At 31.4% G+C, this 22,821-nt stretch overlaps 1 protein-coding gene across 2 annotated transcripts in view; it reads right to left on the bottom strand.

Moving 5' to 3' along the window:
- Nucleotides 1–22,821, bottom strand: part of Nop60B (dyskerin pseudouridine synthase 1 Nop60B) — a 38,265-nt gene that overhangs the window by 8,376 nt on the left and 7,068 nt on the right. For both annotated transcript variants that reach the window (XM_067275214.1, XM_067275222.1), the window contains exons 2-11: nucleotides 22,440–22,486; nucleotides 19,455–19,541; nucleotides 15,236–15,577; nucleotides 14,760–14,886; nucleotides 14,537–14,667; nucleotides 14,313–14,456; nucleotides 11,860–11,980; nucleotides 11,652–11,770; nucleotides 11,474–11,577; nucleotides 4,679–4,745 (exon numbers count right to left, since the gene is read on the bottom strand). In XM_067275214.1, the coding sequence (XP_067131315.1) occupies nucleotides 4,679–4,745; nucleotides 11,474–11,577; nucleotides 11,652–11,770; nucleotides 11,860–11,980; nucleotides 14,313–14,456; nucleotides 14,537–14,667; nucleotides 14,760–14,886; nucleotides 15,236–15,577; nucleotides 19,455–19,541; nucleotides 22,440–22,486 (1,289 nt within the window). The remainder of the gene's footprint in view (nucleotides 1–4,678; nucleotides 4,746–11,473; nucleotides 11,578–11,651; nucleotides 11,771–11,859; nucleotides 11,981–14,312; nucleotides 14,457–14,536; nucleotides 14,668–14,759; nucleotides 14,887–15,235; nucleotides 15,578–19,454; nucleotides 19,542–22,439; nucleotides 22,487–22,821) is intronic.

Genomic DNA, 22,821 nt, shown 5'->3' with positions numbered 1-22,821 from the left:
ATGGCGCACCAAAATGTTATCATACGTTTCTGACAACATGATACTATTAATAGAATTATGTAATGCCACTGACCTTTATTATTATTATTATTAAACTGACATCAACACCTGTGAGCAAATTTAATTTCTTAGAAAACATAAAAATGCATGGCTTGTAATAAATAATAAACAATCTTCATCATCTTTCATCAGTGCTGTGGCAGAGAATGAAATACAAGCATAAGAAACACAGCAACTGTGATAAAAATATATAAAAGAAACTTGAAATTAACAGAATATGTAAAAGCTCACGTCACACCTTACACCTTGTGATGGCACATCAGCGTGCCGTGGCACACCGGATGCAGAACACTGGTGAAAACAAATTGATCACAGACTGTTATCAAAATAAAAAAGCATTCATAGCAAAACTCAAATTTTATGAAAGTCAGTTAAAATCAAAAACTAAAATTTATCAGTGACAAAAACATTTTTCTAAATATGCACAAGAAATTACTAATTTCAAGAAAGATTTTCATATTTAAAAATTTATGAGAATATATTTAATATATTCTTATGTCCATTTGACTTCAATAATGAATTTTCTAAGGTATACAAACAAAACGTTCGAGTCCTTTTTTCTATTTTCTTCCTTTATTCCGGTCAGGAACCACTGTGCAGCTGGCGACCTAAAATAACGAACAAAATACCATTAGACGATTCACAACACAATTAAAAATGATCTTCGGCGCCGACCTGTTTCTGTAGGCTACGGCGCTTACAAAACATTAAAAACTGTTTATCTATAACACGGGTGCTATTGTGGAAGATTAACAGTTTTTAATGTTTTGTAAGCGCCGTAGCCTACAGAAACAGGTCGGCGCCGAAGATCATTTTTAATTGTGTTGTGAATCGTCTAAATGGTATTTTGTTCGTTATTTTAGGTCGCCAGCTGCACAGTGGTTCCTGACCGGAATAAAGGAAGAAAATAGAAAAAAGGACTTGAATGTTTTGTTTGTATACCTTAGAAAATTCATTATTGAATTTAAACTTTAATTCCTGAGTTCTGTACAAATATGTCCATTTGACATTGTTGTGGAACAAGCTGCAACAAATTTGCAGATAGATTTGATCTCCATTCATCTTCTGAATTGAAATATATGTTTAATGTCAATAACAAAGTTCAGTTTTAAACGTCTGTAATGATAAATTCCCTAACCTAAAAAAATGCGATGAGCATTACAGCTGCAATGGGAATCACTTATCTTTGTGAATATTTTTTTCTCAAAATTGAAGATTGTTAAATGTAAAAGTCGTAATAGATTGACCGATAAAAATTTTTTAAAAAAAGCCATTCATGTTGTACATCATCAAAAATACCTGTTGATATTTTAAAAAATTGAAAAGCAAGTTTCACATTAGAATACATACAAAATACTGTATAATTGTATATGTTTTGTTGTAAATAAATATGTGCAGCCCACATTGTATTTTTGGTTTTGGCCCAGTAAATAATTTCGGTTGGACAACACTGCTTTAGACATATTACCTGATTGCAACAACTGTTCATATTGCAATGCATGTCACAATTGCTCTCTGTTCTGTAGAGGCAAATTTGCATGCATGACTATGTATCCTGCCATTAGCACTCCAACATTGTTGGCTTTATTTGCAGTGGTACCATGTTAGAGAAGCATAAACTGCTATGGACTGGCAGCATATTGTCTTTAACAATAAATATAGTTTCTTTGGAATTGGAAATGGACAACCACTGGGAGTACAATCCTTTAGTGCCAGAGTGCCAGTGGGGGCATTGTGCTGTTTGGCAGTAATAATCTCAAGCTGGTGGTCACCTCTTAGGGGCGTCCATAAATTACGTAAGGGCGATTTTGGCCATTCTAGACCCCCACCCACCCCTGTGTAAGAAATCGTAATATTTTCTTTGATCCCCCTCCCCTTCCCTTTCTTATGCAATATTTAGGCATAATTTTATAGAAAGATTTTAACGTACATAAATTTTTTTAATGAAACCCTAAAAACTTTAGGTCCAAAGTATATAATTATTAATTAGTTAATTAATATGTACTATTATTTATAAAAGACTATGTTAACAAATTTAAAAATATAAAAATTTAATGAATTTGAATGAACAATTTATTTTAAGAACATTATTTTTTAATTAACAATCTTTTTATTATTATCATTAATCAACATCATAATATTCATTTTTATATTAATTTTAATTTTCACAAAAGGATGCAAAAAACTTTGACAGCTCGACTAGCTAGTGCACGTGTAAACAGAAACGTCATACAAAATAAAATGAGAATATAAACCACATTCTCTTGCCATATTGGTTAAATCTTGGCTAAGGCCAAGAAAATAAACTACATGCTGATAAAATGTGCTAGGTGCACCGGAGAACTAAATCATAAAACTTATAAATGTGGGGAACTTATAAAACTGTATATAATGGGGCAATACAACCAATGCTACTTTACGCAGCCTCTAGCTGGGATCATGTAACTAGTAAAAATTCAGTAGCAAGTAAATTACTATCTCTTCAAAGACAGTTTGCCATCAGAATTTCAAAGTGCTGCAGAACTTTTTCTACTAATTCCTCTCTGATTCTAGCAGAGCTCCTTCCTTTGCCACTATGTATTGTAGAAAAGGTTCTGAACTACTACATCAGAACCTGAACTTACATCAGAACTACAAACATCAAAGCTCAACAACAGTCTCTACTCCTATCTACGGTTGTTCAAATGCTACCATATTGCAATTACCCTATCTCTGATCATCACCCTGTAAACAAGGTTATCCCCAGAGTATATTCCTCCATGGATAACCATGCAGACATTAATATCTACACAGATGGGTCCAAAAGCCCTTCATATCTGCTCAAGTACTGTATCTTCCTCCAAACTGATATATTTTGCCCAAAATATGTTAGAAGATACTCCCACATATCAAGCTGAAGGAGATGCTGTCTACCAAGCTGTTCAGTGGGCCACTTCACTACCAAACGAAACTCTGTCTATCAACATTTAGTGATTCTTAGTCCGTCCTAAAATTTCTAATAAATACCAACTTCAATAGCAATAAAATCACATATTTACAAGATTTTTAATATTTTGCTGTATATAAGATAACTTTTATGTTTCTTCGTGGCCATACTGGCATCCTAGGAAATGAAAAAAGCCGACTTTGAGGCTAAGTCAGCTGCAAAGGATGACTTGGACTACACTCACAACCCTCTCTCACGCAGCAGCCTTAAAAATTATATTTATGACAACACTATGCAAAAGTGGAATCAACAATAGTTGAGCAGTAAAACTGGTAGAATAAGAAGATTATTTTCCTAGTGTTGAATGCAGGTTCTCATCACCACTTAGAGATTTAATGTTTGCTGCTGCTCAACTACTTACTGAGCACATATAACTGGACAGAAATTGCCTCTTGCTTTTGCTCTACAGAAAACCTAGACACCGCCGACCATATGATATATCATTGTACAATTTACAATCAAGCTAGACTTATTCTGAAATTAGAAATCTTTACGCTTGGTTTCAGGTGGCCATATCCACTCAATAAGCTTGTTCAGAAGCCACTGTTTGATACTTTGTACAATTATGTTCAAAAAATATGGAAGATAAGATTATTTATAATTTCTAATTTCTAGTTTTACATTTTAGTTTTCACTAAAAATCGAATACTAATTTTATGTTTACTTTGTATCATGTATTTTGGTTTATGTATTCTTAGTGGATTCTTAGTATTCTTATATACCCATAGGAGTGGTGCACTTATTCAAATAAAAAAAAAGAAAAACAGTGAGAAACCCCTACACGGCCTTTCTCCCATGATAAAAAATGTGTAGAGAGTGAGTCTGCTAGTGTTATTATTCTATCACAACACATCTGATGGCGTCAGTACAACGAGCGTTCTTAATAGAAACTGCCAAATTAAAGCCAAATTCAAAACTCCACCACTCAACGAGATCAAAGAATAAAAACAATATATTACATAAGACGAGATCTATTACCCCTACCCCTGAGTAAGAAATCGTAAGAAATTCTTGACCCCCACCTACCCCAAAATACCTTATGTAATTTACGGACAGCCCCTTAGTGATGATATGAGGGAGATCGACATCCAGAAATGTCTGTCGTGTTTCCACACATCCTTGACATATCTGGTTTCCAGATTCATTGCCCATTGATTTGTGAGACCAAATGAGATGCCAGCTTCAGCAATCTACAAAGAGACTGAAGTGGCAGGTACAACACCTGTGAACGAATGGTCACAGGCTAGCCTATGGTGCTCGTAAGGCTCTGGGTCAAAACAGGTCTTACAAAGTACTAAGGTTTCTTTAAATTCTTTGCTATAATATTATAATCATTATCAATATGTTCACATTATTGATGCATAACTTTTTTGTCAATGAATGTATTAAAAAAAATTACTACTAAATATTAATTTATTCAAAAATTAAGTTAAATATTGTTTATCAAAATATATAAGTAATCATTGCTATAAAAAAAATCACTCAATCATCTATACATGACCTTGTGCAGTAACAAAAAAGGTTTATTAAACTGAGAAAAACTAATGTTTTTGGCCACATTTGATTTGTCTGTTGTATAAAAAATATAAAGTGGCTTTTGGTATGGTCAGTTAATAAATAATAAATTAATACCTTTCGTGACACTTCTGGAACTTCTACTGGTTCTGTCTTAATATTTGCAACTGGTACAGCTCCTTTTCTAAAATTTAGATAACGTAAAAGAAAAATTTGTATTTAATATTTTAGTATGTTTGAATAATAAAATAATAAATGGTTTAAACTTTAAATACAATAAATATAGAAAATCAAGTTGTTTCAAATTGTTATATAGAAAGAATTTAAAAGAATATTTCACCCCCATGTGACTTGGCATACACTGATTTATATAGCTAACATTTTCAGCCTTTTGAAAGGCCCTGATCAGGCTCTTAAAATAAAGGAATAATGTTTCAAAATACACTTTACACTGTCGTTGGTACCTTATAGATTTGTTTAAAAAAATTAAATACAGTAGAGCATCGATTATCCGATCCCCGATTAACCGACTTATCGGTTAACCGACCGCGTTCTAGTCGGCAAATTCAAATGTCTGCTAGTGATGTGGCGCTACAATATTTGGTTATGTCTTGGCTACTTTAATATTATTTTTGTTAAATTTTTGCATGTTTTAGCTGGCAGCACTGGCTCGACCATGAAAGGGAGGCTAGTATTTAAACCAGGTCTAATACACTATACTAATAATGTATTTTTTCATACTTTTCGGTAATCCAACTTTTCAGTTATCCGACCAACCCCAGTCGCCAATTAAGTCGGATAATCGATGCTCTACTGTATATGCAGGGTTTAAGCTGTTGCTAGTTTTTTGCTAAAATGCGACAAGAATTTAGATTTAGCGATGACTTCCTTTGCACATTTTGCTAAAAAAACTAATGTTTTTCAAGTGGATGTTTTAACGTGATGGAATTTCTCCCAACTCTGAATTCTTTCAAATACTTTAATTTTTCTAAACTAAAGCAATTTACATTACAAGCTCTGTACATTCATTAATTAATAAACATCAAGCCTAAGAATGGAAAGTGATTGGAAAATCCAGAATCAATCTTTCAAAAGAAACTCAAAAATTCTCCATTTATATGTAGATACACATGCTTTTACAAATTTATTTTCCACTACACAATAATCTTATTGCAGATAAAGTTAATATTGCAACACTACCCCAACAAATTACAGCTAATACTCTTTTTACTCAAAAAAAAAAAAAAAACTATCCCATTGTCATCTACAGTTGCCACCTTTAAAAACTGTTTCATTGGGCCAATGCAGCAACCAGGGAGGGAAAGGTAATGAGAAGATGCACTTCTTTTTTAATGCTTTTCACAACTTAGCATTGGTAGTGACACCTTTCCCATGACTTTTAGTCATCTCTAAGGTATTTGCTGCTTTGAATATAATGAAGAAAGGCCAATTCTACCCATTATTCATCCCTTTAAAATCTGTGCCTGTGTGCTATTACCATCTGAAGTTTTGTTTGTGCCTTCGGATTTCTCGTCATCCTTCTGCTTGTGTGCTGCTAGTTCCCAAATTGTTAATCTATGTCAAGAACTTATCTCCTGTTCTCCTCAATGTGGGATTTCTAGTTCAAACTTGTAAGGTATTGAAATTTGTGAACACACACTCTCTCTCTCCACAATGATAATGCATGTAAACTACTATGTTGTTTTTAGTTGTGTAACATATTGTACAAACCTTCATGCCATCTAATAAATATTTAAGTGTAGTAAATTGTGTCAAGTGATTCCTTTCCAACTGGATCTCATCATTTCCTACTCCATCCTCTTACTCCTAGCCTCACATACAAGACTACATTATTGCCATCCAGAAAAACACTCAGGGTAACTCCCTAATGACCACTTAATCTGCACGGGTTGGTAAAGCCCAATCTCTGTGTCTGGTTGGATGGCTTTAGGAGGGCTAAATTTCAAGTGGGGAAATTGCATGGGTATGTTGATAAGTGTTCTTTTGGTCACATAGACAGGAAACAGGTTGTTAACATAATAAAATAAAAGTTTATTATATATCTAACCCTATGATACATACAATTCTACTAATTAGGCTAATTTCTACAGAATATGTGATTAGATGCGATTACATATATTCCTATCGAGTGGAGTGACAAAAGGTTTCTATTGAAGCTCGCAAGGCGCATGCTTGACCTACTGACCTAATTTGGGTGCTAACGTTGTGGAGAGAGTGTTTACAATAATCTACTGATACCTCAAAATTCGTTGATCAATTAAATGATGTTCGTTCAATCAGAGAGAGGGGGGTTAGAAAGTGGGCTGGTGTATGGGAGTCTTCTCTTTGGCAAACGGGCCGGGGCTGTCCGTTAAACTTGGCACCTTGTCGTCATCTTCCCTTGGCAATAATTAACTTCTGGGTGTGGAGTCGTCTTCCTTTGTACGTGGTATGGGACGAACACCTTCCTTCCGACTTTGTATGAGACAAACACCCGGAACTTCAGTGTCTCCACCTTTTAAGCTATTGGCCTGGGAAAATGATCACATGATCCAACTGTTGATGGAGTTGAAGGTTAATTCCCAGGTGAGAGTATAGGTTTCTTCAATTGACTTTGATGACATTTGATTGCAGCTGTCCCTCTTTCACAATGAGATTTTTTTCTTTTTGACATGTTAAAATTCCTCTTTGTTTGTTTACAGAGAACGTTATTCAATCTGTTCTAGTGTGATGTTTTTTCTAACAATTGCATTAAGAAATTAAATTACAAAGTAGTAATTTTGCGTGAAATTAGCTCAGGCCCACAGGCTTACAACCTTCTTGGTGTCAGAAATTTCCGAGTGTAATCACTTAAATTTGGAAATAAGGCTAAAGGCCAGAATAAAGACTAAAAAGGCCATATAAAACTTTACTGGAATCAATTAGGCATAGCTTGGACCTCAAACCAGACTCAAAGAAAAACACCAAACAAATGTTACGTTGGTATCAGAATAAAACACCTAAATAGAACTTCACAGTGGTGCTATAGTTTTACGTAATATTTTTCAATTAAAATATAATTTTGTTCATATTTTAAACTGTTTTGCCAAAACTTAAATATTTTTGTTGACCATCGGCCAAACCAACCCAAAATCAGCCAGATGGAAACCTTAACATCACTCTATCTCTCCTAAAATGAGACAGTACTGACTGAGTGAAATCTCTCATCACTTCAACTATGCAAAAGAAAAGCCTGCTTAACAGAGGTCACCTTGTGTCACATATTCTTTGTTTTGTAGACACAAAAGTTTCCAATAAACGAATACTTAATTGTTAATATTGTAATTTTAAAAAAACAATTTCTGATGGAGTAGGATTTTGCTTAAAAGGGTTTGTTGCTGTCGGATGTAAGAATATGTCATTGGCTAAAGTTTATAAAATCATAGTTGTAAATGACCTTCTCTCAGATTACCCTCGTATACCAACAGTTATTGAATTTGTTCTTTTATAACCAGTGCACACTGTTGAGTGTGAAAGGTTTCAGTGAGATGACACTAACAAAAACTCCAATTGAAAACTGTCTTGATGTAAAGAATGTCGGCAACTTGTTAAACATCTCCATAAATGGCCCCTAAGGTGGGAATTTGATTTTTATTCAGCATTTGTTGCCTGATGTGAATCAAAACCAAGAATTGTTCAATAATGTATGATACTTGTGGGTTGTAACAATAGATTTATAGTTATATTGGTAGTGCAGTACACTGTAATAACGTACAGTATTTATGAGAATAAACAAATGTTTATACACTAATGTATTGTATATTGTTCTAGGTAGCCTCACAAATGAGAAATGTTAGCTATGGTTTTTTAAATTTTGTTACAACTTTTTTGATTAAAATTCACTAAAATGCTGTAGAAAATTTTTCCCCAGCCTAAACTTTATATATGTTCAAGTCCATTATTAGAGACAAGCAAAATATTATATTTTTTCAGGTACAAATTCAGTAGTTTGCATTGAATATAAACTACTGAATTATTGTTTCACAAAGCTAATAATAAACATTGCAGGAGAAAAAGTGTTGGATGTAACACTAGTCTAACAAGGAGAGGATGAGAACCTGAAACTAGATCCAAATAAAACTTGTCTGTAATAATCCTTCATTAGTACTAAAATATAGAGAAGGACAAGAACGAACTATGTTGCCAGTTTCAAGAAAAACATCCTTGAAAACTAGGGCAATGAATGTCTACCAGTCATAGCCATTAATTTCTGTTGAAACAGTGCAAAGTAACTAAGGCTCTCAATTGCTATGCCCATGTTCAATTCCCTCTAGCCTTTTACATATTCTGTTTTTTAATGAATAGAAAATAATTTTTTCTTATTATTATGATTATCAATAATGATAATTTCAAGTAGTGAATAATAATGATTAACTACTATTTGAAATATTGTAAAGAATACTGAAATCATATATGAAAGTTAAACTTAATTGATTCTTGGAGAGGACAAACTAATGTTCCTTTGCATGATGAAATTTTCATAAATAACATTGGGAGTTCAACTTTCCGATGCTTACTTTTGCTTACTATAGCAGTCAAGAGCCTTAGCTGCTTTTCTGCTTTGATGGAAATGTCTGGGTAAACTGGTAGCATTTGTCACCCTAATTTTCAAGGGTGTTTTTTTCAAATCTGGTAACATTCCATGCAAACCCTTTACTATATTTAGTACTAGTGAAGGACTGTTGTAGAAATAAGTTTTGTTCAGATCCATTTCCTGGCCCTCATACCCTCTCAACTCATACCCTTTTTCTTGAAATTCATCTTCATCTCAATTTAACGTACCATAACAGAGTCTATGAACACTTTCTCATTGGTGCTTATATATATCACTCCACCAGTTTCTACAGAGATTTAGTATTAGTTGCTTTTTCAACCATGTGCATGATGTTATATTGTTTTGTTGATAAGCAAGTTTCAGAAACTATGGGACACCACATATGTGTGACTGAAAAAGCAATTACATTAAGTCTCAATGGAAACCAGTGTAGCACTACACTTGGTCTTGACCTACCACAATAGAGTCTATAAGCATCATCTCATCGGTGTGATGATGATGTTATTTGAAGAAGTGTAATGAAGATGCTGTAATTGAATAAAACTTAGCTGATTTTTTATTTATCCCTAACAATGGAGTTGCATAACTTGCACCACCTGTTATCAAATTTTGTTAAAAAAAATAACATTTTATAATAATTAATAATATAAAAAGCTTAATTTTGAAGGCAGAGATAAGTTTTATAAAAAATATTGTAAATGTTAAATGACAAGTAAAAATTTTTAAGTCTGACCCCACTTGACATATGACACATGACCCCTTCTATCTCCCACCCCCTTGAATTTTAGCCACCAAAATTTAATAGTATCAATTCCCCTTATACACAGGCTACTACACCAAATTTCATTTCTTAATACCCCATCCTGAGAGATTAAATGAAATAGATGCAAGAGATTTCAAAATATGGAGATTCACAAAAACTTGGATATTTGCACAAATCTGACATGATTCCAACACTTTCCATTGTTATGTATACATAACAGGGGAAAGTGTTGGAAAGTAAAATGCATAATACACATGGCATATATAGGTATAGCCAGCAGTAAAACTAGAAATCTTGTTGGTTGATTAATACACAATCTATACATCTACATTTACACTATACATCAATATGGTCTTCTGTAGAAGTTTCGGGAATATACATATATTAAATCAAAACTACCGGATAGATTTTTTGGGCTCTTATCCAGAGACAGTGTCCCATTAACTTTTCTCTCAGAATTTCCTAAATTACTTTATAACTATTCAGCTACACTTTTGTATAAAAGTAATTTAACTTACTTCATCAGATACATTTTTAACAAATTTAAATATTCATAGCCTGAAAATAATCTTGTAATTTTGGCAGAACTTTGGTTCCAAAAAAATAAACAAATTTGTACTCTTGGGATGGAAAAAGCCAGAAGCAGAATCAAAAACTAGAATGAATTAATCCAAAATTAATTTTGGTATGTTATGAATACAGTAGAGTGTCATTTATCCGAATCAATTGGGGACTGGGGTTGTTTGGATAACTTATTTTTCGGATAACCGATTATGTACGAAAAAATATATTTACCTATCTCATGTTGAAATTTTTCTCCGTTGCATGTCACTTCACGTTGAATTTTCATTGATTTTAAGCCTAACGAAAATTTTTATAATAATAATCATGGCTATTGTATCGTTAAAAATTATTTCTTTATTTTGTACAAACAAAATAAATATATTGAAAAATAAAAATTATACTTTAGAAGTTAATCTAGTATCAAAAATATTTGATTCAGCACAACACAGTCCAACTGGAAAAGTTTCGGTTGATCGGCTTTCGGATAATCGACGCTCTACTGTAATTGTTTTTAAAAAAAAGAGATTCTTATTTTAAAAAATCATATCAGGCATGAATGCACACACTACATTACTCCATGATTCAATCAACTGTACAAATGAGCCAAAATAATTCAAATAATCTGATTATTCAATATTTGATATTTGCACAAAGCAGAACTTTTCAAAAAATGTCTGACTCAATGTTTCTGTTTTGATAAATTCATTCCAGAAGAAACAGATCTGTGTGTTTATGCAATTAATTTACCAATTGTGCAAAGTAATTGCATACAAATATGTTATGTTGATTCAGTTAGTTTAGAATAACTACTTGGCAAATAAACAATAACTTAAATTTATGGCCATAATTCAGATTCATTAAGCATGTAATTTCATAGATATTTAATGTGTAGTTATTTGAAAACTACTTTGTTGGTTATCCTTTATTTCAACAAAACTACATATCCTTTACTATACAAATTCTAATGTTTTTTCAAAAATAATATACTTACACATAATCTTCATATGTGGCTAACCAATTAGCAGGTGTATTTTCATTTGGCTTTCCGTGTTTATCCAGCAAACCTTCGACAATCATTTTCTTTTTTACTGAAGCCTAAAATTGTTTATTATATATAAATATTGCAAACTTACTAGTATTTTGCATTATTTACGCAAAAATATACCTACAACAGGACCCAGACCCCATTTTCGGGGATATGTATCACGTTCCATGACAACTCTCTTAATTTTTGCCACTGCTCCATGATTACAGCTGGCAATTGTAGCCGTTGTCATCAGAGCTATGGCTGTAAACATTATAGGTTAATAAAATTATTCTACTGTAGCCATAATATAAACCAAATTAAAATAAATGATTAGTTTTTTAAAAATTTACCAAGACAAATAGCTTCTCCTTTTGTCGTAATTAAAACAATTTCTTCATTCACTTCAATTCCATCTTCATAACGCAAGACTCCTGGAAGCATAATTTTGGCACCATAACATATGGCATTTACCTGAAAATTATTAGATATTTAATCAGTTACACTGAAATCAAACCCATAAATTTTTTAATTTTCATGAATTTAAAAATTAATCAATAGAATGGGTCAAAATTCCTCTTTTAATATAAATTTATGATACTGTAGTTATCTACATGAAAATTAACAATTATTATTTCAATTATAATTTAATTTTTTAACTTTTTCACATATCTAATATGCATATAAACAAAACAAAATCTTCTACAACACACTACAAATATATAGACAATTTCTGACATGACATTTATTATACTACTATTGCTATCTATTATACTACTATAAATTGTATTTGACATGTTCATTTCTTAGAATAGATGAATTACACTTGAAATACTAGTTACTAAAACAATATTGCAATCTTAGATTTTCATATAAGATGATAATTAATTTCTATTTATGTTACAGCAACACAATTAAAGCTCAGCAGAATCAACTTTTTATGTTGTTCTCTGCACAAAAACTGAGAAGAACATAAAGGGACATACAACAATTGGTCTGGTATTAAAAATGACAAGAACACTAACTCAAATCATTTCATGGGCTGCTTTGACAAATCCAAACTCTTCTCTGTAATTGCAACCTGTGAACAAGGGGGAAAAAATGCCTCAATCTACCAGAGTTAGTGGAAATGACTAAATTGGCAACTTTGCATAAATAATGTGCTCATTATACACTGCTCCTTGTTAGAAACCCTTCATGCTGGCAACTGTAAAATGTTTGTGTGGTGAATGGATACAAGTAACATTCCTCTGGTGGCAATAATTAAATTTAAAGCTTCATACATATAACCATTGTGTGTTCAAATCTAGACAGTTTATTGAAATTACTGATGGTAAGATACTTACTTTAATCATATGAAAAAGCATTATGTTTCTGGATATTTAATTGAATGTAGTGCAAGAAAAATTCATCAGTATGCTTCAAAAAAAAGGCCAGCAGGCCACACATGGCTCAGGAATTGGCCAAACCTGTTTAGTAGAGTCAAGCCCCATTGATACAAAGTTAAAGAACTTAAAATTGGCACTTTGTAATTTAAAAATAAAATATCAACAGTTATATCATCAAATGGAAATAACAAAATTTTCTGTTTTTTTTTTTTGTTTGGATATTTTAAAAATAAACTTCTGTGTTGTTCCAAACATATACTTTATGGAAATAAAGAGGTTTGAAGAAATAAATAATTGTAGAAATGTGCACCATTATGCACATTTCAATGATAATTAACTGGAAAAAGCCACCTGCCATGCAGCTTTCTAGTTGACGTTTTTCAACTGATTATTTTTCAGCATAACTTTTATTATTTTTGTTATTACAGTGGCTTGAAGAAAGAATCAATACTCATTTTTCAATATCAATTAGTATTGGTAAAAAGAGGATTAAAGCTAATGGATATAACAGGATGATCTAGCCACCAAACTGAATCCAGATACTATACATAAAACTTTACATATTTAAAAATAACTTAGTATCCATTGAAATCCAAGCAAATATGTTTGTAATTTTAAAATTAAACTGATTAATAGTTAATACTGCAATTCAATTGTTTTGTTATTTCATTATTAAAGCAATTAAAAACAAGAATTATTTCATAAAATTACATATTTTTAATCAAAAACATCCCGACTCCATTAACTTCCAGCTTCCAATGTGCAAGTCAACTGTTTTAACTAATCATTGCAGCATTCAGAGTTGACTATAAAAGAGAAAATATAATTTTTCAAGTTAATGTGAACAGCATTGGTGGGGCACATACCCACATTGCTAACAATAACAACATTGATGTCAACATTAATTTGAATTTTAATTGGATTATTTTTATGTTTTTAAGGAATGTTTTAACTGGGCGGCTAAGTATCCTATAGAGAAAGGTCTGGTCATCTACAGTATTCTAGAACATGAATGAAAAATAATTGGTGATCTCCTAAAAAGAATTTTTTTGGAACGACTGTGTCTTTTTTATTTTTACAAAAAACTTTTGCCTTCCGACGTATTTTCAAAAAAAAAGTCAACATTAAAGTCAAAACATCCCTTGATCATGATAGTTTGTGTGTTGTCACTGGCTCAGTGACTTTGGGAAATTGAAGTAGTGTGCTTTGTATTAAATGACATAACATAATTGTTATTGAATTTACAGAAGCACAACACTCTTTGTATTATATATTAGCCAATATTTTGTGTTAACCAAATTCATTAACATTGAAATGCCTAGCATTGTCCACATGACCACAAAATCAAGCTATGATTTAAAATATAACAATATTACATTAAATATATAAAATATATAAATACATAAATTTTAACTCACAGCAGTGTCCTTCATAACAATCCTTTTATGAGAAACTAATAATGCTTCTAAAGGTTTGATGACTCGCCTCAGATATGACTCATCTTTATGATTAAGGTACAGATATTGAGCATCTAAAACATCATGCATTGTCACTAATCCATCCTATAAATAAATATTAAGAAATTAAATTGAAACTTTATTAAACTTTATTACTTTATTAAATTCAATTTAGAAATTTTTACCTTTTCTGACTGAATTCCAGATCGAACCCTTCTCAATTCTTGCATTTGACCTCCAGTACCCAGTGATAAACCCAAATGAACACACAGTGTTCGTATGTAAGTTCCAGCCTCACAGCTAACCCAAAATAATCCTGAAATGAAATCCCAATTTATGACTTGTGATAAAATTATATATTTCAATGTAGAATGCTATATGAACACTAATTAAAACTATTTTTCTTACCCATGTTCTGCTCTTGTTTATATTCTAAAAATTTGATTTCGTAGATTGTCCGAACTCTGAGTTGTCGTTTCACTGCAGATATAAGAGGTGGTCTTTGAAACAATGCGCCGGTCAATGACTCTACCGTCTGAATAAATATTAAATGCATTTTTTTTAAAAAAAAAAAAAACAAATTATATTTTGAATTTTATATATATTTACATACTCTAAAACTTCTGAGATAAATACTACAAATTATCTAGAAAAATCACTGTATATGAAGAGTTTTGATAAATAAGATTTTATTCATTCTAATGTACTTTTTATATTATTCTAAGTTTTCCTTTTTTAATAAAATTAAATGACATTTTAATTTTAAAAACTGTTTGTATATATTACCAACTCTATCAGTGTAATGCCGCCTTTCAATAATTATAGTTTTAAATAATTAATAATTTATTAAATCAAATACTTAAGATAATAATTACAAAACTTACTTTTGCTACTTGATTTATACTTTCGGGAGCACTATGAAGTTGAAAAATGCAGACATATTCTTTTCCAGCACCCTGCTGTGATTTAACGAGACGCGTTGCTCTTTCAATACATACAATTAAGCATCCTGTTACTTTTGGATCCAAAGTACCACTATGTCCAGTCTTCTGAACTCCAAGAATCCTTTTAATCCAAGCCACGACTTCGTGAGAAGACGGATTAGATGGTTTATCGAGATTTATAAAACCAGATCTAATATAGTCTTGAATTTCACGTTTTAATGGAGAACATCCAGAAGGAAGAGGCGTATAATGATTCGTTCTTACATTTAGTTTATGAAAATTCTGTAAACAAAATTAAAATTTAATTTCCGATACCTGCTTTTGAAAATTATTTTATTAAATAATCTTAACATTAATTGAAATCTAATGCCTAAAAATTTTTGATAATAATATTAGATACAGTAAGAAAGAATCCTATTATTAGAATTTTTGTTTTAAAATAAAATTTATTTGCTAACAGATTTTTATATTTGACAATGTCAATTAGAACAGATTTTCCCAACTATATGTACAAGAATGTAGCAAATTTTTATATATTAGTACTATGGTAAAAGAATTTTAAATTTTCTTATTAATCCTTATATATCCTGTGTATTTCTTGCTCAAAAAATATCTAAATAAAGAAGAAAATAATTCAACTATTAAAATATTTTTGTTTTACACATTTGGTTTGTAATAATTGACAAAGTTGATTCTTTGTACAGAATGACAATCTAAATGTACAGATTTACTGTTACCATATTTTCATGGATTGTCTGGCATGTCGGTCTATCTGCGGAGACCATGAAATCAGATATTTCTATATGGTAAAAACCTGCATGCTGGTTTAAGTGAGGTTATACATCCCCTCTAGAGGGTGCATTAAAAAATGAACAAGCTTTTATTTTAAAACTGTGAAACTGTTAGGATTATATGTTTAATTTCTTCATTTTGTCTTCTTTCTAACAATGTAAAATATTAATGAATGCCAAAAGTTCTCTTTTTTTTTGTGTTTAATTAATTGTAATTTGATTGAAAACACAAAAAATAAACATTAAATTTCAGAAACTCACTGTAAATTATCTTAAATTATACCCATTAACATCTGCTTTGTATGAAATTTGAGAGGAAGGTGTTATTTTTGTCAGGGTAGACTGTCAGTGTAACCAACACTGACTAACTACTACTACCAATAAGTCATTAATTGTCTTGTAAATGAAAATTCTCTTCATGATTTAAGTCTGTCAAATTACAATGTTATTATTTTTTTGCATTTGGAAGAATGTTTTCTTTAACATTTAATTAACAACTAGTTTTGTTAGATCTGATTTTATTTTTTAATTGCAATTTAACTGGAATGCCGGTAACCCCCAGTTATATGCAGCATGCCAGTCAATCTGCAAAAATACCATAACAGTAATTGCTTGCCTTTTGCACAGTCAACTATTTTTAATCAGAATTTCTCACATTAATGTATTTATTACTATTAACAAATTTCAACATAAAAGATATCAAACTACATGGGCACATTACATTTTACCAGTATTTACAAATACTTAAATACCGTATTTTACAAACTATAAGACACACTTTTTTCTTCAAAAAATTGCCTCCAAAATTCAGGTGCGTCTTATAGGTATTTTTTTAAAAATTGCTTAAAAATTAAGGTGCATCTTATAGTCCGTAAAATACGGTATATTTTAAGACTTTATATATTAAATAGCTATATAATAAGTATTCCAGAATCTTAATTAATGCAATGTTTTAAAATTTTATTAATAATAAAATATATTAATTCCTTAACCTTTTGTTTTATAACATTACATTTTTAAAAACCCACAATTAATTGACTGACAACAGTTTTAGTGTTTAAAAAAAATTATCATCTTCCAATAACAAAACTGTAATAGACTTGATCAAATATTATTATGCTTAGATAGAAAAACTAAATTAAAATTTATCAATGAAATTGAACATTTATGAAGGAAAATCATTAAATAATAGGAATTTTAATCTAAAATTCATGGAGATGTATGCACCATAAAATATCTTATTGCAAAATGACTAGCAATATACCATATAGGAGTTGTGAGGATTAAGTGGTATGCACCTGCACAATAGCTAGTACAACATGGCTGTTTTACTGTGAATTACACCATGGAGGAACAATGAAGTGTCAATTGTTTTTTTTTTTTTATGGTCAGAGGAAGTAAAACCTTCCAAACTCTACAAGAGAATAAAGGTTCAATATGGAAACAGTTGTTTGAGTCAAGAGTGTGTGAATGGGTGGAAAGATTTAAAAACATCAGTGATAAATACCAGAGTGAGAGACCAGTTTGCATGGCAACTGACTCAATGAAATAGCAGATTGAGCAGCAATCTGTGATGACAAGCAAGTTACTGTTGTTAAAATTGCTGTAGAATTAACATGAGTCACAGATCTGTATACAATATTATGCATGATGACTTTGGATATAGAAGAGTGTGTAGCAGATGGATCCCAAGGCAGCTGTCTGTTGATCACAAGCATGCCTGGCATATGATTTGTCAGGATATTTGGATTGTTATGTCTATGAAGATGCTCTTCTCCATTGAAGTGTGGCAGGAGATGAGTTCTGGATGCATCATTATGAACCAGAGAGGAAGAGACAACCAATGTAGTGAAAGCATATATTGTCTCTGGTCAACAAAAAATTCAAGACACTGGGAAAGTGATGCTGAAGATATTTTGGGATGCCAATGGCCCTACATTAGAGTACTTCCAGGAAAAGGATCAAACTGACTAGTCTGTTCAACCCTTTTCCTAGAAGTGCACTAATACAGTGACATGCTGGTGAACAAGTTGAAGCTCATGATGTGAAGCATTGAAATGTCACAAACTTCTCTCAAAAGGCATTTTGCTGCTTCATGGCAATGCCTGGCCCCATACAGCTGCATATACAGTGAATACACTAAGTATGTGCAGCTGTATGTGGCTTGAAATTTGAGATGATGAAACATCCACTACACCATCCAGACTTGGCACTATCAGATTTTCACTTGTTTGGACCTTTGAAAGAACATTTGCAAGGTGAGAAGTTTGCTGATGATACAAGATAATAGTCAATGCAAAGTTGGTTAAAGGCCCACCAAAAAGCTTTTCTTTCTTGAAGGCATGCAGAAGTTTGTGGAGTGATGGACTGTGTTGTGAAGTGAGTGATTATGTTGAAAAATAAAGCACAAACAACTTTTTAGGATACATCCTACATAGAAGCTTCCAGTGACTGTGGGTAGAATCATTGTACATGCTTCCAGCTCACAAGCAACCTCTGTCCAGAATAGACACATGTTGTTTACAGAATGGCAGTAAGACAACTTCGTCAAATGCATACCATGAAAAACAGTTTTCTACATTGTACTATTGAAACTTCTTGTAAGCAAAAGACAAACAATATTTATAAGAAATAACATGAGTTTGGTGAATTTCACCATTTGTATTGTGAAAAAATGATCCACCTTTTCTTCTTTTAAAGTGCAAGAAGTGGAAGCATCGATCAGACTTGTTTGGTAACTGCTTTCTGCACACACATGTAGAAGTGTCAACTGGGTAGTTGTTGCCCGATAAACAGTTACTTTGGACAAACACATTTGCTTGTATCAGTTTGTCTGTTTGGTAGTGCATTCACACCCACAGTCATTGGACGTTGCCATATAGGACATAGCCTTAAGTACCCTTGCAAAAAGTCATAAAATTGTTATTTAATGACTTTCCCTTAGAATAAAAAAAAATTGGTTTGAATGTTTCTCAAAGGAATTTCAAAATTATACAATACTGCTCTCATTCATATATTGTCAAGCAGCAGGAACAGTTTTTTTCTATGAAAATGAATCTTTATTAAGTATATTTTTATCATATACTGTGCATTTATTTCATAAATTCAGACTTTCACTGTCACTTTTACTTAACTCTATTCTTCATTCCATAAATATAATAATGAAAAATCTACATTATTACACATGAACAAAATAAAATTAAGTTTGTACATGGGAGCATTCAATTTTATTTCTACATGCACTTAGATAAAACAGATTTAAACTGTTAAATCTGTCATATTTAAAATATATTCTATTATCATTAAACATAACCAATCAGGGAGTGAGATTTGAAAGAAATAAAGCTATTTAAAACTTAATTACCTACCTTTAATAACAAGGGCCACTGATTAGCATTTAACTGTCCTTCTTTTGACGATGGTTCTATATAAAAACTACCTTCTGCCTGAATATCCTAAAAAAATAACAGTTAAATTTTTTGTCTATTCATTTTATTATTAAAGAATATCAGTAATAATTTTATTTGATTTGAAAATTATTATGATGTAATTACATTACTGAAGCTTGAATTGACAACTAAACTTAAACAGTTAACTACACAATAAATAATTTTACTTTCAGAAATTTCATAACAGATTTATTCAAAAACATGTCTTTTATTAAAAACAAAGATAGTTGAAAAAATTCTTCTAATTTATATCAGATAATTTATATACTATTGAATTATTGTGATCTTTTATGATTGCAATAAAAGGTGATCTAATTGTCAGTTAACTGATACAAACTGAATTTGGTATCATACTATCAAAATATTAAAAAAGTTTCTAGGCATTTATAATTTGCATATCAAACAAGAAGGCTTTCATTTTGAACAAATTATATTTGATTTATAATTAGAGTCTCTTCAATGATTAAATAATAGGTTAATGTTACCTATGGTAGTGAACATGGCAGTTCATCTCTGAAAAAGTGGGGACACACGTTCCAACCGAACCTAACTTAACCTATTCTAATAAATTACCCTTATTCTCATAATTTGGTTGGAAATAATTATGGTAATTTATTAGAATAGGTTAGGTTAGGCTAAAACGTGCATCCCCACTGTTTCAGAGACAAGCCGCCATGTTCGCTACCATATGTAACATTAACCAAATAATAAATTAAATAACGTATGTCAACATATATCATCACTGTTGTATGAATCTATGCTTAATTAAACAAACTTCAAATTTTTATAATAGAGGATTAACTACACATCCACAAGAGCCGAATTATCGGGCTAGAGTTGGCTATAATAAATAAATAATTAATAAGACAATTTGGCACTAGAGCTTGGCATTAGGCGCCATCTCTTACTAAACTTAATAATTATAATTAAATTAAATAAATAATTTTAATAATTTGGAACTGGAGGAAAAGAAATCGGCCCGAAGCGGGACTCGAACCCGCAACTTCTGCTATCCGTGCAGACACGTTACCAGTTACGCTACCCGGACCTTCAATCCGATCGCCTCCTCCAGTATATATAAGCTAACACGACGACCATCGACGGTCATTACAATGCCGGCTGGGGACACATCAAGTGCCCACGTCCTCCCAAGGCACTCAACCGGCCATCGCAACCCCGGCAAGGCGTATAAATATAAATAAATAACGACTAACCCGCTACAAAGCTACACATCCACAAGAGCCGAATTATCGGGCTAGAGTTGGCTATAATAAATAAATAATTAATAAGACAATTTGGCACTAGAGCTTGGCGTTAGGCGCCATCTCTTACTAAACTTAATAATTATAATTAAATTAAATAAATAATTTTAATAATTTGGAACTGGAGGAAAAGAAATCGGCCCGAAGCGGGACTCGAACCCGCAACTTCTGCTATCCGTGCAGACACGTTACCAGTTACGCTACCCGGACCTTCAGTCCGATCGCCTCCTCCAGTATATATAAGCTAACACGACGACCATCGACGGTCATTACAATGCCGGCTGGGGACACATCAAGTGCCCACGTCCTCCCAAGGCACTCAACCGGCCATCGCAACCCCGGCAAGGCGTATAAATATAAATAAATAACGACTAACCCGCTACAAAGCTACACATCCACAAGAGCCGAATTATCGGGCTAGAGTTGGCTATAATAAATAAATAATTAATAAGACAATTTGGCACTAGAGCTTGGCGTTAGGCGCCATCTCTTACTAAACTTAATAATTATAATTAAATTAAATAAATAATTTTAATAATTTGGAACTGGAGGAAAAGAAATTGGCCCGAAGCGGGACTCGAACCCGCAACTTCTGCTATCCGTGCAGACACGTTACCAGTTACGCTACCCGGGTTCGAGTCCCGCTTCGGGCCGATTTCTTTTCCTCCAGTTCCAAATTATTAAAATTATTTATTTAATTTAATTATAATTATTAAGTTTAGTAAGAGATGGCGCCTAACGCCAAGCTCTAGTGCCAAATTGTCTTATTAATTATTTATTTATTATAGCCAACTCTAGCCCGATAATTCGGCTCTTGTGGATGTGTAGCTTTGTAGCGGGTTAGTCGTTATTTATTTAGAGGATTAACTTTTATAAACAAAGAATCAGTTTCAGCATTTTATAAAATATAATTTCTGCTAACTGAACAATTACATTATTAATATGCAATTAATATTCACCGTATAAATGAATATATATAGCAATGTTTTACAAAACTAATTGCTAAATATCAAAAACATACTATGATAAAAAAAATTAACAAAAATTGACTTTTAATTAGGTTTCTGTTACTGGTTTTTTGTAAACTTTAAAGAATTAAAAGCTAGTGGCTTTCTTTCTTCAGTAACACATCACACAAGGAACAGTTGATAAATTGATTTCTTTCAGGAATCACAAAATTTTCTTTATTTTGTATGATGATTTCTATATTTTCAAACTATTTTCAGTTGAAAGTTATAAGTGCTATTCTTTTGCAATCAAGCCTTGATCTAGCACCTAATGACAGTTTTATTTTACCAAAGTTGAAAATACTTTTTAAAAAATGGTTTGAATTCATAGAACTCATACAAGACAAACTGAAGAAAATTTCACAATCCTTAAAAAAAGCTTATTTTTTTCTAAATGTTTTCCTCAACTATATAAAAATCCCTGGAGAAACTATTGAAACTTAGGGTGATTATTTTAAAATAAACTTCTTTATATCCTAGCATATTTTGACTTTTTGAGCACATTTTATAAAATACTATTTAAGAAAAAAGTTTAATAAATACCGTTTTAATCAAAATATAATGTAAAAACACTAAAATTATATAAACAAAGCATTTTATATCAAAATTAGTTTTAATTAAACTTTAATACATACTCCAAGTGTTTTCTTCTTTTTCTTCTTTTCTTTTTTTGTGCCTAAAACTGAAAGATACAATTAAGTTTTATATATATTCACTTGTAATAAATTATAAAAATTTTAAGAAATTAAATACTATTCATAAAATTTTATATAAATTTAAATCTAAGAATTCAGTTTGTGTGAATCATAAAAGATATAAATGAAAATGTTTTAAAAAAATGAATGAATCAAAAACAATAATTCAATCAAAAAAATCTAGCAACAAGTTGCTTAACTTTCCCAGCAACATTTAAAACTGCTTGTGGTGCCATCTGTTAAAATATTTTATTACAAAACTTTTATTATTATTAATTATTATAAAATGGAAAAATCTTAATTTTGAGAGTAGAGATGAATT

This window comes from Centruroides vittatus, unplaced genomic scaffold (genome assembly GCF_030686945.1).
Source record: "Centruroides vittatus isolate TY-2023 unplaced genomic scaffold, ASM3068694v2 contig_1154, whole genome shotgun sequence".
NCBI lineage: Eukaryota > Metazoa > Arthropoda > Arachnida > Scorpiones > Buthidae > Centruroides > Centruroides vittatus.
Note: the sequence above shows the minus strand (reverse complement) of the source record. Positions and strands in the feature narration are given on the sequence as shown.